This window comes from Stigmatopora argus, chromosome 13, assembly GCF_051989625.1.
Source record: "Stigmatopora argus isolate UIUO_Sarg chromosome 13, RoL_Sarg_1.0, whole genome shotgun sequence".
NCBI classification, from domain to species: domain Eukaryota; kingdom Metazoa; phylum Chordata; class Actinopteri; order Syngnathiformes; family Syngnathidae; genus Stigmatopora; species Stigmatopora argus.
This window is the reverse complement of record NC_135399.1, coordinates 15,291,759-15,311,887: the sequence shown is the minus strand read 5'-3', so window position 1 is coordinate 15,311,887 and position 20,129 is coordinate 15,291,759. Positions and strand designations below refer to the sequence as shown.

At 42.7% G+C, this 20,129-nt stretch overlaps 2 protein-coding genes across 3 annotated transcripts; one reads left to right on the top strand and one right to left on the bottom strand.

Annotated features, from left to right (window-relative positions):
• Positions 1–1,127: 1,127 nt before the first annotated feature.
• Positions 1,128–19,224, bottom strand: plekhm3 (pleckstrin homology domain containing, family M, member 3). 2 transcript variants are annotated; one of them, XM_077616931.1, is made up of 8 exons: positions 19,107–19,224; positions 13,621–14,146; positions 9,688–10,611; positions 7,383–7,528; positions 7,128–7,321; positions 6,162–6,225; positions 3,160–3,317; positions 1,128–2,697 (listed from the first exon to the last, which is right to left on the bottom strand). In XM_077616931.1, exons 2-8 carry the CDS (start codon positions 14,060–14,062, stop codon positions 2,538–2,540), a joined length of 2,088 nt encoding a protein of 695 aa, XP_077473057.1. In that variant the 5' UTR covers positions 14,063–14,146; positions 19,107–19,224; the 3' UTR covers positions 1,128–2,537. The 2 variants fall into 2 exon arrangements, with proteins under 2 accessions (XP_077473057.1, XP_077473056.1); XM_077616930.1 differs by lacking the exon at positions 19,107–19,224 and adding an exon at positions 15,152–15,213.
• Positions 16,519–18,058, top strand: dnajc15 (DnaJ (Hsp40) homolog, subfamily C, member 15). The gene is made up of 6 exons (XM_077616935.1): positions 16,519–16,669; positions 17,259–17,310; positions 17,419–17,492; positions 17,564–17,640; positions 17,706–17,776; positions 17,861–18,058. The coding sequence occupies exons 1-6, from the start codon at positions 16,532–16,534 to the stop codon at positions 17,929–17,931; spliced, it is 483 nt and encodes a 160-aa protein (XP_077473061.1). The 5' UTR covers positions 16,519–16,531; the 3' UTR covers positions 17,932–18,058.
• Positions 19,225–20,129: the final 905 nt, after the last annotated feature.

The window sequence follows — 20,129 nt, the reverse complement described above, 5'->3', positions numbered from 1 at the left end:
GTGACGTTTGAACATGGTAAATTGCAGATAAATGTATACAGACGTTATATTCCTGATACTAAAACACGTATGATGTATAACGCAAATGAGTAACAACAGGCCTCTAAAATCCATATGAATTAAACGTTTATCGCCGTCAATGCCAACCGCTGTCTTTTGAATGCACCTGAACGCATCAGCACTTGGTTTAAATGTGTTCCCTAGTTTGAAAGCGCGCCTCAATAAAATTGAAAATGTAAGAAGTGTATTTCCTGACGACCCATGAACGCATCAGTTAATATCTGACTGTCATGATGAATGCGTGTCAAGGCAGTCGGTTGAGCTTGTAAAAAAGGCGTGCAATCAAAACGAAATTAGCAGATTGTAATTCATTTGGAGAGGGGGGACATTTTGAGCATTTATTTGACACGTTTCAATATAAATGGAATTATAATATCATAAGAATTGGCGTCGATGTGCTTCATTGTATGTCAAAGGTTAATTTGGGTGACTGTAGGTTTAGGGGTACTACTTGGTCCTTTTTGGCTCTGCACATTGGACTTAAATAAAAAAATATATATTTATTTCAAGTCTAATGTGCAAAGATACACAAAAATGCACACTTGCAAGAACACAAACATTCATAAACTATAGACTTGAAAACAAAAAAGACATTTAGAAAAAGCAACACACACACACAAAATCAGACACACACGTTGCACATAGACACAGTCAAACACACTTTCTCCCACAAACACACACTTGCATTGTGGTAATTCTTCCCCCTTCCTTAAAGTGTCTTTTGTTTTGATTTGCACTGGCATGTGGAGGTCTCCCTCCCCAAGTGTGGGGGTCTCTCTCTCGGGCCCTAAATGAGGGGCCGGGGTCCGCGGGCCAGTGGAGCGGGACAAAAGCGGCGCTGCGCCGGCTACACTTGCCGCTTTGTGGTCCGGCTCGTCAGCGCTAATTGGCCCGGACAATTAAGGCGGCCATGGGACGAGTCTCCGCGGACACGCTAGCTGACCCCATGCTAACTGCCGTTCCAGTATTTCCCGTGGCGACCGATTTGGACGTCATTCGCCGTCAATCATGGCTAATGAGATACCAGGCCAACCTGAATGCCTCACCGAAGACGACAAAAAAAAGGAATGGATGACCTTTTATTGGCTGCCAGCAAAAGTGAAAGAAGCGAAAAATAAACCATGTGAAAAGTGCAAATTTCAATGTCGAGGCGGTTGGTTTTAGAATATCCTGGAAAAACACACATACAAAAACCTATTTGCTGGTAAAGTAAACAAAGTAAAGCAAGATTCGACAGTGTTTTTCCCTTCACTGGATAGCAATAATCATTTCAAAATAAAAGAACAATACATGTATATTTTTTTCATAGCACAATAGATTTCATCCCTTCGTTGAAATGCAAACAATAATTAAAGCGAATTTTAACGTCACTGGTTGTTGACACCCGAACGCACCGGCAGAGATGCTAATTGCTAATGGCTAATAGCTAAGAGTGCTATTGAAATGAGCCCGATGACAAATGGTTACGTTTTGTTCAAATCAAACGCAAACTTCAAAAAGATGTTACATTGTTGCTTTAGTGTTTTTCAAAATTGGCCACGTTAAGTTTTTTTTTTTTTTTGAAAATGAAGTAACTTTTTAACGTAGTAGACTATTAGGACAAAAATTAGGACGAAATGTGATTGGGAAAGTTAACGTTTAAAAGCATCGAGAATATTTTAAGCTGGAAAAACAACAACTAATGATCAAATACTGTATTAAATGTTCATTTACACACACTAGTTGTCATTTTCTTTTGGTGTCAAAAGTTACTAATTTACCTCGTCCACTGGCAAAATCCATTAAATAATATTTTGATGATTTTTTTCCTATTTTTTCCAATTCATGACAATTCTACAACTATTCCATATTATTTTTAGAATTATTTTTTTGTCATGACTAATGTTTTTTGTTGTCATTTAAGTTTTTTCCCCAAAAAAGGGAATATTCAATTTTAATTAAATAGATGGAAAATTATTTATATATTTATATTTATTATTTTGGGATGTGACGTTCCTATAGGAATATAAGAACATCATTTCAGAAAGAAAAAAAAACGGAACCAGTACAAGAACGGATCTTCAAAAGTGAAAAAAGTGCCAATGAGCTAAGCGCTAGCTGCGCTAGCACAATCACAATTCCTCGTTAGCACGACGCGTCGTAGTTTGCGGCGATACCCGTCTACCTTTCGACTTTGCTCCCAGAATAAAATGGCTGACTAGCTAATACAAACGGTAGTTGTTGCTTTGTAACATTAGGGGAAAAAAATCCCGTACAATTTTAACGTAAGCTGCGCCGTTGTTGTAAAAACGTGTCTTAACACCCGTTTAGCACCAGGCTAGCTAGAAAATGGCGGCCGGGGGACGGAGGGGCGCTCACTCCCGATTTTCGTTAGCGCAACACGACTCGGCGATTTTTTTTCAACGACGGTTACCTTTTTTGACCTCGTAAAAAGAAGTCCTTGTGCGACGTCAGTGGCCGAATCGCCGCGGCTCGTCTCAGGTGTCCCGAAAGGGCAAGTGAGGGTCGTCGTCGTCGTCGGGCGACCAGAAGGACGACGGCCGTTGGACGTGGTGGAGTTCGCGACGGACGCAGCGAGGACACGGCTGACACTTCTGGCGACACTCGCTGTGGAAGACGGCGTCGCAGCCCGAGCACCTGCCCACAAAAATGGCAACGTCTTCAAACAAGGCTTAATAAATGAGTGCTGACCAATTCATTATATTTGCCAATTTGCTTATTCTTGGGGTTATTTGACATTTTCAAATTTAAAAAAGGACCAAAATCCTGTAAATATTCCTCCTTTTTAAATAATCTCATACCTATTTTTTTGTGACCTAAAGTAACTTTGTATTAATTTGTGGTTTTCTTTAACACGTTTTAATGAAAAAGGCTACATTTCCATGTTTCATGTATTTAAAAACAATATTTTTGACCTCAAATTTGTCCAAATTGTCTTTTTTAAATCTCAAATATTACTCAAAGCACATTAGCAGCAAAAAAGTAAGTCGTGTAATATAACAGTAGAATTTGAAATTCATAAAGGACCAGATTGGTACAAATAATTTCACGAGTAATCTGTGATTAAACGCCTGCTGCCAATGGATTACAAAGAGCAACCTGGTGGTGGCGCCGTCCTGGAAAGGGTAGATGACGTGGCCGCTGTGGCACAGTTCGCAGATGAATCCTTTCTGGCGACATAACGAGCACGCCAAAACGTGCGCGCTGGCGAATTTGATGACTTTGGACAGGAAGGGCGCCAGCTGCCCGTCAATCACCTGCGGGCGGAAGAGGGCACGGAATTAAACGCGTCGGCAACTTCCACCAAATCATTACAGTCCGCGATCAGGGCATCGGCCTCGCACTTCTGGGGTCGAGGGTTCGATCCCGGGTGCGTCCTCCCGGGCTTGTGTGGGTTTTCCCACATCCCGAAAACATGCATTGTAGACTAGCTAGCTGGCTAACACTCTAAATCGTCCCTAGCTGGATTGGACGCCAATGGCGCAAAAAGCACCCGAAAAGACACTTATCGGAGCCGTGCAAAGTGTTCCTAATTGATGGGACATTGACGGCGAATGTTTGCGGTGGTCGCCCCCCTTTGCGAGCCCCCCACCGCCCGTGTTGACGAATGGCTGTCGTGATGCGTGCTGACAGGCTCCCTAATGAACGGCGGGCCTCTAATTGGGGCGCAAGAAAAGCGTGCGCACACAAACAAGCGTACGCAGCAACGCACCAGTTTACCCGCACAACCTCAGACACATTTTCAGATTGCGCCATAAAATTCAAATCCCAGATTTAAAAATCCTACTCTAAAAGATAGGAAAACTTCATTCAACCTAAATCGGGGCTTGCAATTTAACAAACCTATGGCTCGGGGGCCCAAATTTAGCCCACTACGTTATTGGGTGGGTCCCCCAAAAGCACATTTATTTTTTCATTCACAAGGGACGTGGGGGGTACCGGAGTCTACTATGACAGCCAACTACGGATGCCGTGAATTGGTGGCCAGCCAATCACAAGGCACGAGGACAGCGACAATTTAAAGTGTCCAACTAGCTAGCCTAGCATGAACGCTTTTGGTATCTGGGAGGAAACCGGAGTACCTAGAGAAAACCCACGCAAGCCCGAGGCGAACATGCCCACTCCCCACAGTGAGGACCCACCTGGGATCGAACCCTCGACCTTGGAACTGTAAGGCCGACACGCTAACCACCCGCACATGTAGTTAAGTTAGCTTACCAATCCGTGTCCTTCTTTTAATGAAAACAATCTATTTACAAAAGGTGTCTTTGTGTTTAGGAAGTACATAGAGTTAACAATTGTGGTAACAACCTATTAACCTTTGTATCTTGGGAACATTCAGGGATTGTCCACACACACACACACACACACGCACACACACTCATGCACACAGACACACAAACACACACACAGTCCAAGCTTGTCCTCCTTACCGCACGCAGAGTCTTTGTGTTCTCAAAGCGGACGTTAAACAGCTGCTCGTCAAAAACCCGCACGCAGGCGGGCCAAAGAAATGCTAGTCAAATACGCCGATTAATAAGTTATAATGTAATTTTGGTATTTAAAAATCAATTTATAATCTGAGGATTTTGAAACAAAATTCAACGCACTCTTGTTGTATACTTTCTAAATGCTATTTTGTCCAATTATTCCAAATGAACGGTCATGAAGAAAAACAGAATTAGAGAAAATATGTTAAAAAATGTTATTTACCTCCAAAATAGCTTCCATAAGTGATCTACTATTGAAAAATTGATTATACAATTTTTTTAACCAACCTACAAAATAAATTAAAATCATTTTCAATGACTAATTTACCAGTTAAAAACATTTTTGTAAATAATAATCAAAAGGTGACCCAGAATTGGGTGCTGATGGGCTAAGGTGCTAAGTTGCTAACATGTGTGTGAGAGCGAAGACAGGCATGTCACGCTTTGTTTTCCCGCCTGTTGCTTCTCAATGAGAGCAATTAGCCGAGCAGTGTGGGAGTGGAGGAGGAGGTTGGGGGGCAGCGGGCGAGGGGGGGCTCTTTCACCGTGAGAGCGGGCCATTGGGGGAGCCCCCCAACCCCCCCACATCAGAACAGAAAAGAGGGGCAGGGTGCAACATAATCACTAACAAAAGAACTTTTCACTCATTTGTAGACGCTTTTCCTATAACCAACCCCCCAAAGCCCCCCCAACCGCCTCCTCCAAGCATTCGCAGACCCACAAATCAGCCCTCAATTTATCTCCACTCCAACGCTGCCACGTTGGCTTCTTTCGCACGCACACACACGCACACATTCGCTAAAAGTTAGCATGCTCAACTGTAATAATGAGAACGCTTAGCATTGTGCTTTTCATTTTATGACTTTTATGAAAAATTAGCATTGACGGCGAAAGATAACCCATCCATTTCAACCGGTACACTAAGGTATGCCTTTTTGGAAATACTGAATGGCATTTAAAAATAAATGTATTTTTTTTAACTTCCTAAAATCAATAAAAAGGAGACATTTTTTAACAGTGCCTTCCTTTCATTGAATGTTTTACATCCAATTTTTATTTCATTTTCTATATTTTTCTTTGCCCTTAAATTTTTTTATGCAGGATTATCCAATTTGTGCTTTTATTTTGATTTTGGATTTTTCCATCTTTTTTTAAATCAATACTATTTTCCTGTATTTACGAATGTCCCACAATATTTTTTCATGTATTTAACCCTTTACAACCAAATATATCATGTTTGAACAATGAATCTTTTTACCCCTGATAAAATACAATGTATCTTATAAAAATGCTACCATTTACGACAAATTAGATATATTTTTTTCTATTCTGAGGGACCATTAAAGGCCTAAAGTTGAAAGAATTTAGAATGGCTGTCAATCATATCGTGGCTTTAAAGGGATCAATTTACATTTAGCATAAGCGAATAATTGACTAGATGACCCAAAAAATATATACTTGGAAAGCTAGCATGTATTTGTATGACAATCAAACATAATCAAGTGCTGTATGGTTCTCATATTGTTTTGAAGTTGACAAACGCAGCCATTTTGTGTCAACAACTTTTTTGCGGTCAACCGTTACATTTTGGTGCGGCCTTTGTGTGTTTACCTGCTGTAGGTCGGCAATGGAGTAGAGGTGAATGTGTTGCAGCAAATATTCTCGCGGAGAAATTCTGTGGAGGAAGGGAAGACAAATGAACGCAGGTGCCTCATTCGTCCTTGTCACCATGTTTAAACGGGGATTTGCTCCGACGGCCGCGTGGGCGGAGCGCTTTGAAACGGACAAAAACTAAGGCCAGGAAGTCGTTTGGGTGCGTGGAAAATAAACATTTCAAAACAAGGGCCAAATAAATCAATGGAAGTGCCGCTTTGTACACGTGCTACGTTTAAGGGGGTCCATTCTGGGGTCACTTTTGGTTTGGGGGGGGGACTTCATATTGATATGGCGTTGACGGTTACTGGGATAGATTTTGTGGGTACGTTAGTTATGAATGGGAGACAATGGAGAGGTTTTTTTGGGGTCCAATAACATTGACCTTGGAGTCAATAAGGTCCAATACAAATTTTTGGGGGATCAAATTTTCCTAAAAACCTTTTCAAGATGAGCCAAAAAAAAAGTTTGAACTTTAAGCGGTAGAAAATGTCCAAAAGGTGGAAATGAATGGACATGGGTGAAAATTCTGGTGAAAAAATGAGAAGAATTAAAAATATGTGGAATGTTTATATTGAAGTTGAAGGTCAGAAAAAAGGGACTTTTTGTTAAAAAAAATAATTAAGGAATTTCATAACATGATAGCATTGCAATAATGTAAATAAGTATTTGAAATACCTCTGAAAATAAATAAATAAATATCATAAATTTGCCATTAAAACGAACTGTAGAAATCAACAATTTTGTTCTTTTCGCAACAAAATCGAGACAATTCTCAGCTACAAGTGACGTAAACTAAATACTACTTTGATCGATGAGCCGGCAAACGTGTTAGCGGTGCGCCCACCGTTAATTATGCCCGGTTCAAAACTGTGCAAACACACGGTGCGGCCTGAAAGTCAAACGGCGCGAGTGTGGGCGTACCTTCGGCGCAGGTCCTCGGCCACCGTGGCGCGGCAGCTGAACAGGTAGGCGCGTAGCGACTGCAGCTGCTGGCGCAAGCGCAGCACGGCGCTGAGCGCCTCGCAGTGCTCGTACAGCCCCCCGTTGAGCTGCTGCACGTCCAGCAGGGGCTCCTCGTACACAAACTCCAGAAACTCCTTGGCCTGCTTGGACACCTGTTGGACGAGTGGCTTTAGTCGGGGTCTATTCTAGCGAGCGCCAGAGTTTGGGCCTCACCTTGTGCTTGCCCGTGTCCCAGTTGTGAAGGAGGCGGGCCGGGATCAGGAAAGTGTTGTCCTGGTGGCATTTGGGGCAGTAATACCAGCCGCTGTAGTGGCAAACTTTGGCTTTGCCTCGCGAGGCGCCCACCGGACGTTGACAGCCTACAAGTAGCAGAAAAATGGTTAGCGATTTAGCATCAGAAGTGATGGATTTGGCTAAATAGGGGGGGAAAACGGGCGGGATGTGACTTCCCGGGTCTTTTCCGATAGGGTCTGCTTTAGATTTTTGGGTGTGTCTACTCGTGATAGACAGGCCAACCAAATTTCAGGTTAGTATGGATTAAAATTTGGCGTGGGGGGCAGAATTTTTCAAAAATATGCAGGTGTGTGAAAAGTCCCAATATGGCTGTCAAAACAAAATTGATGACTTGATTGGTCATTTTTTGGGAATGGCGTCTTGAGACATTTTTGAGTCCACTCGTGATAAGGTTTGCATGTTTACCAAATTTTACGTTGCCAAGTCAAACTGGATTCAGGGGCTGAATTTTAAAAAAGGGAAAATTTCTAAAATGATTAACACGTTTACTTCAAACCAAAATGGCTGACATACTGGGTCGTTTCGGGTATGGCTTAGTCTGTTAAATTTCATCTTGCCAAGCGGAAGTGGCGTGGGGGGCTGAATTTTCCCAATAAAACCCGCAAAAGGCCAACTTTCCAAGACTTTTTGGCAATGACTCATTGGACAATTTCCTGGCTCTACGCGCAAAAGCCCCAAAAGATATCTACCAAATCTCAGGTTTCTAAATCCAACTTTGAACGACACTGACACCCTCCCAAAAAAAACCACCCGCGCCGCCTCGTGCCGTCACGCTTCGGGCTGTAGTCACAACACAAGACCCCGGTGAAAAAATAAATCCCCCCCTCTGATCATTTTGATGGCTTTGTCCCATTTCCACCCAAATACCAGACACGCGCACACCCATACAAACCCACAGGTGCGGCGTATCAAAAGCCACGACGACGTGAAAAATATGAAGACTAAGTAAGAGACCAGATTATCATCAGCAACCACAAGACCACGCTTTGTTGTGTGTGTGTGTGTGTGTGTGTGTAATGTTGAATGGAGGTGTTCCGTCTACCCGTTAGGAATTCGTCGTTAGTAGCCGAGGTCCCCAAAACATGCGTGTTTATGAACGCTAAAAAGATTGGACCGCGTGGCTAGGCTAAAATAACTCAGTCTTTTTGGGGGGGAATCGGTACCACTTTCTTTGAACATTTTTACTTTCCCGCTTCTGACGACGGCGTTCCCTACAAAATGAATCGTTTGTGTGTCGACCCGCACGCCGTCGACCATCTTGAGAGCGTCGCCGTTTTGCTAATTGTCGCTAAAGTTCCCGTGCAATTGTGGCTAAAGCTCTCGGCGGTTTCCGCCAGCGCTCTCTGATCTTTTATGGCCGGGACGGAAAAGATGAATGGGAATTCAAACGCGACTGAAAAGGTCTACCGATTGGACCTCGGCCTGCCGCGGTGCCGGGGACGAGGGGGTGGGGGGTCTACCCGGTGGGGGCCGGGGCTTCACTTTGACCCGAGAGGGACCAACGCACGGCGGTGGGAGACGGCGTGAGGGCCGACGGTGGGCTTTCATCTGCTCGCCGCGGGTCTGGACCTGCACGCCTCTAAGAGGACGCGGTGTGTGTGTGTGTGTGTGTGTGTGTTTTAAAATGGAGCTTTGATGTCATTTTTTTTTCAGACTGACAAAACACTCAAGCTTCAGTGACGGGTGAATGCTGGAGAAAAAAAAAAGGACGTGTGCGTCTTTCACAATGAAAGCCAAAGCAGGGATAGGAAACGCAATGCTGAATTTGAGGTTAACTTGAAAAATCGGATGTTAAATCATGTCATAAAATGAATTGAGATATCGTGGGATATTGAGCAGATGGCCCATTTTTAGTATACAGTAGTTTTTTACAGTATCAATAATACTTGAAGTGACCTCTAGACATCCCTAAAGTAGTTGTTAAGTGAGAAAAGACCAATGAAACAGATCATAAATGAAAAGTAATGCATTATGAGCTCGTCATAGTATTTTGTATTGTTAGCGTTTTTTTTTTAAGTGGTTAGCGCGTTGGCCTTGCAGTTCTGTGACCGTGGGTTCGATCTCGGGTGGGTCCTCACTGTGTGGAAATTGCATGTTGAATTGAATTGAAAGCTTTATTGTTCCCCCCGGGCTTGCGTGGGTTTTCTCCAGGTATTCCGCTTTCCTCCCACATCCCCAAAACATGCATGCTAAGCTAATGGATGAGCGTAAATAGCCTACTGACCTGCACAAGTGAATCCCTGAGCGGTGAGTCCTTTCTCCACGGCGACGCAGGTGAGAAGACTGAGGAAGCTGGTGGTGACCGACTGGCGTTTGGCCCTCTGGTCCCGCTGCCTCCTCTCCCTGGACCTCATCGGCACCCCCTGCAGCAGGGGGGCGCCGCACTCCTCCCGGGCGGGTCTCCGGGCGCCGGCCGCCGCCCCCCTCAGGGCCTCCGTCCACTCCCGGGCCCGGGCCGCGCTCTGGGCTCGGAGTCTCAGGGTGTCGGCGGCGAACGCCGCTTGGAAGCGCTCCCCCCGGTCGGGGGCCTCGGGGTCCGGCTGGACGCCCAGGCAGGAGGCCAGCGGGTACTGGCGGACGGGCCGCCACGCCGGGGCGCGGCCTTCGGTGGGGAAGGCTTGCAAGGTGGTCCCGGTCAAGACAAAAGTGAAGGCGCGCCATTGGTTCCGGTCCAGGAGTTGGTCCAAGAGCCCCGATTTGAGGACGTCCTGGCAGCGCTGGTTGAAGAGGGGCAGCGTGGTGGGACGGGTGGGCGGGGCGGCGTTTTCTTCCGGGAAGCTGACCGTCTTCTCCGCCTTCTGCCTGGCGGGCCGCGCCGCCTGCACCTTCTCCCACAGGAGACGGCGCCACTCGCCGGCCTCCCACTGGGTGGCGGCCCTCAGCTGGAGCCGCGTGCTGTTGAAGAAGACGGCCTGCAGGGCGCGCTGGTCCGCCGGCTGCCCGGGGGCGGGCGCCGCCACGCCCTGGCAGTGCGACAGCGAGTAGGCGGTGCCCAGCTGGCGGTTGGCGCTGCTGTCCAAGGTGTAGAGGCGGAGCTCGCAGGGCGTCAGCTCCACGTGGCACTGGCTCCAGCGCCCCCGCGGGCCTTCGCGGTACTCCATTTCGGCCTGCTTCAACACCAGGCTGCTACTGCTGCTTCCTTTTTCGCCTGGACGGGATTGGAGGACATTTTTTTGTCAAAAAGTAAGCCTTCACTTGGGATTTTTTTTTTACCATTAATCAATATAATAACAAATATAAGAACTAATGGTTCAATGGCAAAATCTTTATTATATGATATGTTTGGTAGAGGGTTTAAGGACTTAAAATATTATGGTAAGACCTAAAAAATGACATTTACATTTTATTTGAGATGCTTTACTTAGGCATTAAATTGCAACGTTGCATTTTAGTGGGCACTCCAGACTAATGTGCATTTTTTTAAAACATTTTCAATCATAGTTTGCTTTTTTGGGGGTCTTGTGACAAGTACATAAACTCAGAAACTGCTTTTTTTAGTAGTTAGTATGTGCATGATTTAAAATTTGAACGGTGGGACATAAAATGTAGTCCAGTTCTGCTATAAACTGAACATTTCTTTCCTGATTTATTCAAAATGTCTGACTTCCTTTTCAAGTTCAGACATGGTTCATATTTATGATTGACACATCAGCACATATTTAGGCCGTTTTTTTTGCTCGATGGTGGGGTCCATTTTTCAAACACTTAGTGCCGCGTTCCCATTGATTGCGGTGGAAACAAGCTTGCGTCTTTGCGTTTGCGCATCGATAAATCAAGCGACGTCGAGCTGCCCCCGTTTATTTTTAAAAAAAAAAGCCAAAATGGCAAATTCCACTTTCATTCTAATGACGCAAAACGGACTTTGTTTCCCCGGCGCGAGAAATGGATCAGAGCGAGTAAAAATGACCTCATCGATCTTATCACAACATGTTTGTCAGTGTGTTAACTAAGCTTTTATAAATATGCAAATCAGAAGCAGCCCATGCGAGCTGATTGGCCGCCGTCACGCTCCGGAGCTTTTAGAGGTAAAAATGTCGCCGCCCATTAGACTTGACGACTCTTGAGTGATAAACTACCTCGGATGCTAATTTGCTAACAGTAAAATAGATTTATGTGACCACTTGTTCATGTTGACTACTTAACTATGTCGACTACTACTTATTTGTTATGGTGAATACTAGTTATTTATTATGTTGAGTACTTATTAATTGATTTTCAGTTTGTTGTTGTTATTTGTGCACTTTCCTACTCATTTATGATGTTGACTACTTATTATGTGGACTACTTATTCATTTAGTCGTTATTTATTTATTAGTTATTGAGGATTTATTTGTCTGTTTGTTAGTTGTTGTTATTTGTGCAGTTATTGTTATTATTTATTGAGGATTTATTTGTCTGTTTGTTTGTTGTTGTTATTTGTGCACTTTCCTACTCATTTATGATGTTGACTAATTATTATGTGGACTACTTATTCATTTATTTGTTATTTGTTGGTTATTTATTTATTAGTTATTGAGGATTTATTTGTCTGTTTGTTAGTTGTTGTTATTTGTGCAGTTATTGTTATTATTTATTGAGGATTTATTGGTCTGTTTGTTTGTTGTTGTTATTTGTGCACTTTGTGTTGAAGCTAAACATCTCTTTATAATTGTATAATCACAATAAATGCATTCAATTCTAATTCAAAAACTCAATTCAAATGAGCGCCTTTCAGGAGTTTAAATAAAAACGTTCTTGTTTTGGTGGAAGTGCCGCTAAATTAACATCACTGACAGGGATGCTAATTTGCTAGCTATCAGTTAAATGGATTTAATATGGTTACAGGGAATTCCGCCTGGCGGGTGTTTAAATGAAAACATATCCCGTCTTGTTAAATTGACATCATTGACAGGTCGCCAGCGAAAGGCCCGAATGAGGATACAAGACGTACGTTGTCGTAATGCTAACCAGCGGTTGCTAATGGGGAAAGCAAACAGGCTTTGTCCCCGCTGCACTTTTCAGGCCAAATGGCCCGCTATCTTTTCACATGTATGCTAATGCGCTGTAATCCCGCCCGTGTCAGGAGGCGCTTTAATTAGCTTCCCGCGCGCTCGCCTCATTTGAGTCCATTTGCCGGCGGGATTACCGGCTATTATCCCGCACACCCCAAGACCTCCACAGTGTGTCTGCGCGCGTGCACGTGTGTGTGTGTGTGTGTGTGTGTGTGTGTGTGTGTGTGTGTGTGTGTGTGTGTGTGTGTGTGTGTGTGTGTGTGTGTGTCATTTAAGTTTATCATCATTTTCTACCATTACGACACCAAGGATCTCAAAGATAAATCGTAATGTAGCCAAAATATTCATATTTGAGTCAATAAAATGCTGTGGTGAGTATGTTGCTCCTGATGTGTCAGTTCAATAATGGGAAAAAAAGTTTAATTTTTAGATTTGTGTGCTTTCTGTTATGATAGATATGCCTACCATCTTTCATATTTGTCAGGAAAAGTGATGTAGGGGGCTAATTTGATCTTTTTTTTAATTTTTACAATCTAAACAACCCTGTTTTTCGTGGCAAAATTCTTGCAAAATTCAAGGAGAATACATTTATTTTGTGGTCAGTTTTGGGAAAAATGTGTTTTTGGCATGAGAATTTTTGGGCATTTCCACCAAATTTCACATTCGAATTGAACTGAATGGCTTTATTGTCATTATACAAGTACAATAAGATTTAAAGTTTCACCATCAATGAAAGGTAAAAGCTCCTTTATTTACTTTTTGTTGTCTATGAACATTTCCTTTTTGTTCTTTAATGTTTGTTTATAAATAAATGTATAGTATAAAATTTTCTCTTCCAAAATCCTACTTTTGTATTATTTTATCATTCACAGCCACTGAAAGTTATAAACAACAAAACCATTTCAACTGAAAAGGTTGGCGTTGAGTGATCCTGTTTGATTGCCTTTGACGGCGATAGCCGTCCAATCCGATTTGAGTGGAGGGCTGGCATTGACCGTTCAATCGCATACCAACCGCAGTCAATTAGCTCACAAACTAAAACATCATGTGCTGCCCTCAACTTTACTCACTTTGTTTTTTATCTCACTTCATTTTTATATCTAAATCTTTTTTACGATGACCTTTTTATGTGTGTACCTTATGGTGAAGCTTTAAGTTGCACTGACCTTCCACGTGGTGGTTGAGTATGGTGTTCTTCAAAGTGTCCACAGCGGGGAGCCCGTTGTCAGTGTACGCCGCCGCCCGGTAGTTGACATCCGACCTGGACCTGTTGTGTCCCTTCTTGAAGGCGGCGTTGGACGTCCCGTCCTTGCCGTGGGCCAGCAGGTCATTGGTGGATCGTGCCCGGCTCCTCTTGCCGCCGTGCCTGAGGCCCGCCGCGCTCAGGCTGTCGGCCCACGCCAGCCCCAGAGGGCCCACTTCGGGCCGCCGGCCACTCAGGAGGCCCCGCACGCCGCCGGAGGCCAGCTTGACCACCGCGGCGGCGGCGGCGGATGCTTCCGTCACCTTCTCGGAATGTAGCGGGACTCCCTGGGCGGCGAAGTCCTCGGTGGCCTCCAAAGCCGGGCTGATGTTGCCCACCGCGTCCGACGGCCTCGGGTCCTCCATCTGTCTAGTGGCGCCGTCCCGACATTTCCCAAAAGCGGGCCGGGAACCTTACGTGGAGAAGCTCTCGCTCCGAATGGAGGTGACCTAAGACGGGAAGAACATTAAATGGGAAGTGCGAGGGGAAACGCAGCTTTGTGGTTTGTCATAGCTGCGTGGATGTGAGTCAGACTTGAGCTAAATTTTTAGCATCCTTCCACTTGTGTGCTCTTTTTGCCTCGGGGGTGGTCTGATTGATTTTTCTGCTGCCTGGGATCAGCCTCTTTGTTTCCTCGTATGAATTATTGAAAAAGCCATTAGCACACACCCGGACAAATGGTGAACAAACTTTTTTTTTATTTTTTACATCAAATATTTGCATAGAAAATAGGATATACTAACTACATCATTACAAAATGCAAACCGGGGCTTTTTTTAAAACACAATAAATATTTTTTTCAATAAAAGATTATTTTATTACAGATTGTTATATATCATTCTTTAACATTTATGAATCTTTTTTTTTAATAGACCGCTATTATTTTCTTTAGGAAAATATGTCACAAAAGCATATCTGCTCTAAAAATGATTTTTTTTTTCATTAAAAGAAAATGAATGAAAAAAGGAAAGAACTTCCTTTTAGTCAACGCTATTTTTTGGGAGCGTACACAATAGTTTGTGTACAATTATTTGTTTTCACCAATATTTGTCCATTTTTAGAAGAGAAGAATAGACGTTTTCGCATCTGTGCTCTGTAAACAGGACAGAGGTGACGTCACGGTCGGCATCCCATGATGCTCGGCTAAGGGAAGCTAGCTTCTCAAAACGCCCCGATGTAGCCAACTAGTTACATTTAAAGCTATTAAATTACAAATTCAACAACCTTGTTTACTCAAAAAGTCTCAATATCTTTATTCTGTACTGTAAACGCGAGGCAGGCTAATTAGTCGGGAGCTAACGACTTGGCTTTCTATCCATCCTCGAAGAATTTATGCTAAAATTGTCCGATTTCATGCGACGTAAACGTTCGTTATGAGATATTTTTAACGGTTTTTGGGTTGTTTTGAAAGCATCAGTACTGGCAGAAAAAAAAGTAGATGAACGTGGACTCACCTTTGTGTTTACCATCAAGTCATTTGACAGCGTTCCCTCGGAAAAAATGTCCGGGTGGAAACCGGAAGCGGAACTTATTTATGTTCGACCTTGGAAAGCCTTTTATTGTTATTTTATGGGCACGCTTTTAAAGGTCATTTAAATATGAATGAGTTTTCAGAGCCATACGTTAAAGAGAAAATTTGATATTTTAGAGTGTGAATGAAGTTGTATTTTACAAATATATTGAATTTCTAATTTCCAAAGTATACTTTTTCGATCCAAAATGAAAAAAATATCAGAATTAAACATTTTTCATTAAGCAAAAAAACTAACATTTTCCTAAAATGTTGTTACACTTTTCCCTAAAAATTCTTTAAAAAAAAAACACATTTTGCATAAAAACAAAATGTTTTTTTACAGGGCCATTTTCCCTTCAGATATATTTGTTTTCCTTTGTGCCACTGAGTGCTTCCCCTCTGAATGAGCCTGCATAATCTCTTCATTCTCCTGATGACAAAATGATGATGGCATTGAATACGCTTTCATCTGTCACGGGGTTCACGCGACCCCCTCTCGGCTTGACAAGCGCCGCTCTGACCCCAAGAGCGGGCGCGGTGCACAAAGAGGGCCCGCCATTCGAGTGGTGGGCTCCGTCTCCGTGGAAACACGACACGTGGGTGTCTGCTCGCTGCTCCAACCCCAGCCTCAAAACAGAAGTCCGTATGGGTTTGTTTTGACTTTGCAAATCAACGCATCTTGACGGTGATGGGTGTCCAAGCCATTTGAGGTGGGAGGCCTGACAGCGAATGAGCAAATGTACACTCGTTTCCCTCCCACCTCAAACGGAGTGGACAAACGAATTAAAATTTCCTAGCACAAGGTTGAAATGGCCCTATTACGTAATGAAGTATTCATGGTTGGGCAGCTATCATCATCATGAAACTCGATGGCACTGAAAGATTTGTTCTTAAGAAGAATAGAACTGCTGCACAGAAATGCCACAAAAATACTAATGACAGAAAGTACAGCACCCCACTTCATACACTTGCAATATTACACGTAAACTGCGAAGAATACGACAAAAGTTGTCAGTAGTATATTAAAATGAATTCAAAAGGATCATTGTTTTAAGATAGTTAAGTAAAATAATGTCTCCATCTTGCGGTCAAAACATGAACTACACCAACAGGTGCCTACCAAAATTCCTTGACGTGCAAATAAAAATGGCTCTTCAAATTATATGCATTCTTTTTTCTAAAATCAAATTTCAATGAGATTCTACATTTTAGAGTGGACAAGATACTCCCATCCCTTTTACGAAAAAGCGCTACTAAGGGAGCCGTACTTCCTTATCACGCTCTTACTTTGAAGGGTGTAAAGCAGAACTAGTTAGTGCGCATGCCTAGAAGCACCATTACAAACATGGCGACCTCCTCAAGTAGCTTTTCTGCCATGGATGGCGGAGAAATGATGCGATACCCGGAATATAGTTCGAAAGCAAACACCAGGAGCGACGCGGAGATTGACCGCCGGCTGGTGAGTGTCTTTTGGACACGTTAACAATTGTCTGTTGAGGGACGCGACCTAAAAAAACTCTTTAGTTCGTCACCTCGCTGACCGCTACTAGCTCGCTCTTCCATTAGCTGTTTACACAAGCATAAAACTATTACATCATATTTTAAACTAACGTTTATGCTAAATCTTTACATGAGGAAATAATACAGTTAAATAGTAAGTTCAAAATACGCTTAAAATGAAAGAGAAATTAAATTTAAGGCAATAAAATACTTTAAAAAAATGTAAATACAATGAAATCATGTTTTCCTATTCTTTTAGTGTTTAATCTTTAGTAATTTGGACGACAAATGATTAAGTTTTTTTTTGTATGTATTGTATTTAGTCAACAAATCCTAAATACGTTTTGGTAAGTTACGTGTCATCTAATCAAAGGAGCAAAAAAATGCATGCATAGTGAACATCTGACAGAAAATAATTAGCATTTTTGTTTGTTATAAGTCATCATGTAAAAGAGAAAAAAAGTCGTAAAGGAAATATTTTCTCGATTGTCGTTGTTAGCAAAAACAACAGATCGGAAAGGGAAAGTAATGTTGATTTTTGTCAACAGGGTGGCACGCTAATTGCAGTCGGTCTTGGCGTTGCTGCTGCGGGTTTTGCTGGTATGATTTTTATATACTTCTGTTACTAAAGAAATCCCAATAAAATATTAGCATGAATAAAATACTTTCTGCTACTGTGTTTATTTTCCATCGCATTTCTTTTTTTAGGTCGCTACGCCTTCCAGCTTTGGAAGCCACTCGGCCAGATGTTCTCAGAAACAGTCCGAAAAATGCCGACGTCGGTGAGTTGACCTTAAACGCGCTTCTCATTGTTTTTCTCATTTTCATTAAAAAAACACTCTTTGATTGACAGGGCTTCTCGTCATACTACAAAGGAGGTTTCGAGGGCAAGATGTCCAAACGGGAAGCCAGCCTCGTCCTCGGAATCAGGTAACGCCGCTAGAAATGATTTAGACGCCGAATAACGTGTCATTAAACCTCACATGCCATTTCAGTCCGGTCAGTACAAAGGCTAAAGTACGCGAGGCGCACCGGAGGATCATGGTCCTCAACCATCCTGATAAGGGTGAGCCCACCTGTCATCAAAGATATTTTGATGATGAAAAAAAAACCTAATTTCACTGTTTGTTTATTTGATTTTTACTCACAGGCGGTTCGCCGTATCTCGCAGCCAAAATTAACGAGGCTAAAGACCTTCTGGAAAAAGACCTGAGGCGGTGACCCGCATTTCTTCCCACCAATATGGACACCCCTCCACTATGCCTTGATTAATTCCATTTACAAATATTTATTGAAGTCTTCTTCTAAGGCACTGCTCAAGCTGACTCATTAAAAATGCTTACTGTCATTACTTGTGTAATATGCGAACATGTATCCTTCAAAAGTGGATATTAATATGTCACGATGACCTACTAATAACTTTATTCCTACCGTACTCTTTTTGGCGATATTGTTCATCAATGCCTGTCATGAGATGTTTAATACTGGAGCTGCGATATTGGACATTATGTATAGTGATGTCACTGCCCCGTGACAAGATAAAACGTTTTTTTTGTGTGAATACATTTTGTATCCACGACAATTCTCATCAAAAGCTGCTCATTAAAATCTCACGCAACAAAAAGCTCATCCTTGCATGCCAATACACGCCACGTCCACTCAGCGGCGCCAGAGAGTCGGGCCAATTTCATGGACAAATACGATCCAAAGCGTCTTAATCTCACCATAGCCACACAATCGCTAAATAATAGTCGTTTAGAATGAAAACATAACGTAAACAAAAACAACAAAATGCTAATAAACGAAGCGAGTCGTTGTGTAATGTTTTGTTTTTATGCTAACCGGAAACGCACGCCTTTGTTTACTTCCGGTGCCAGCTGAGCCTTCACCTATGTATTCACGTGCGAAACCGAATTAAAGATGTTTACCGGCTCTAAGATGTATAAAGGACTTTTGGGTGGAAAGTTTCTGTTTAAAAGGTTGCTCGACGGCTCGCTCGAGAAGTCGATAGTCATTTGCGTGTATTGCGGAGCCGAATTTAAATACCACCGGAGCAGTACGTCTTTGTCGTACCACCTCCGAGCTAAACACCCTCACGTTCCGTCCGCAAACCACCGTCAAGCATCGCTTCTGGACATCGGCGTTCACGGTCGAATAATTAACCATGTAAGTCAACAAAAATCACCTCAATCTTATTTTTAACATCTAAACCTTCCGCAACCGTAGTTTTTTGTTATTAGTTGTTACTCTTTTTTTGGTCGCTGAATACGAAAAATAAATCACAATAATGGGCTTTTTACGGATTATTTCCGTTTTAGTGGGTTATTGAGCGATGTTAATCTTTGGCAAACATCATTAGAGATTTAAAAAAGCAAAAATTCAAAATATGAACTCACTCGTTGTGATGTTTGAAGTAGAAGAAGGCAGAAGAGATTTAAAGGTCGATTTCTGCGACGCTTCCATGATGGACGTCCAATTCACACAGCTGCAGTTAGTAATCATTACGACTGGGACCAATTCACATTGTCACTATGGAGTGAAATACCGTATTTTCTCGATTATAACACGCAGATTTTTGCTATATAATTAATTCCAATAGATGGGGTGCGTGTTATAATCAATAACCAAAATAAATTACAAATTTTCGATCGAAAAAAAGCATTGTCAAACTCACTTTGACGCACGGATTTTACGTCATCTCGTAAAGCCGAAACCACCCCTGCCCCCCTCTGGCCTCGTACTCGTCTCAGTTCAGTTTTGGACATTGTACAAGCAACATGGCATCAAAACGAGCAAGTTATACCGCAGCGTTCAAAAGAAAAGTCATCAAAGTGGCAGAGGAATTGGGCAACAGAGAAGCTGGAAGAAAATACGATATTAGTGAAGCTAACATCCGTGGTTGGAGGAAGAAGAAAGACTCATTATTGAAAGAAAAAGCAACAGCAAAAGCATCAGGACGTGGAAGAAAAGCAATGTTCCCAGAGTTAGAGAAAGAACTTCTTAAAACGATTGCTGAGAGAAGAGCTGCAGGCTGTGCCATCAGCACAGTCGAGCTGCGTATCCTCGCCCTGAAAATCATGAAAAAAACCAACAAGGATTCCGGCTTCAAATCGTCTGCATGTTGGTGCTATAAGTTTATGCAACGGCACGACCTATCTGTAAGAAAGAGAACGTTTTCTTGTTTGAGAATGACAATAGACATTTGAATTAAAACATGGTATTGTCAATTGAAATGTAGTCAATGTTCAAGGAAGTCTAAAAGGTATTGCAACATAACATGTCTACATGATATGTTTGTCCACTCTAATCATTACGACTGGGACCAATTCACATTGTCACTATGGAGTGAAATAGTTTCTATTTTAGTATACGTCTCCCCTTATTGACTTTTTATTTTTGCGTTGACCCTTACTTCTTCA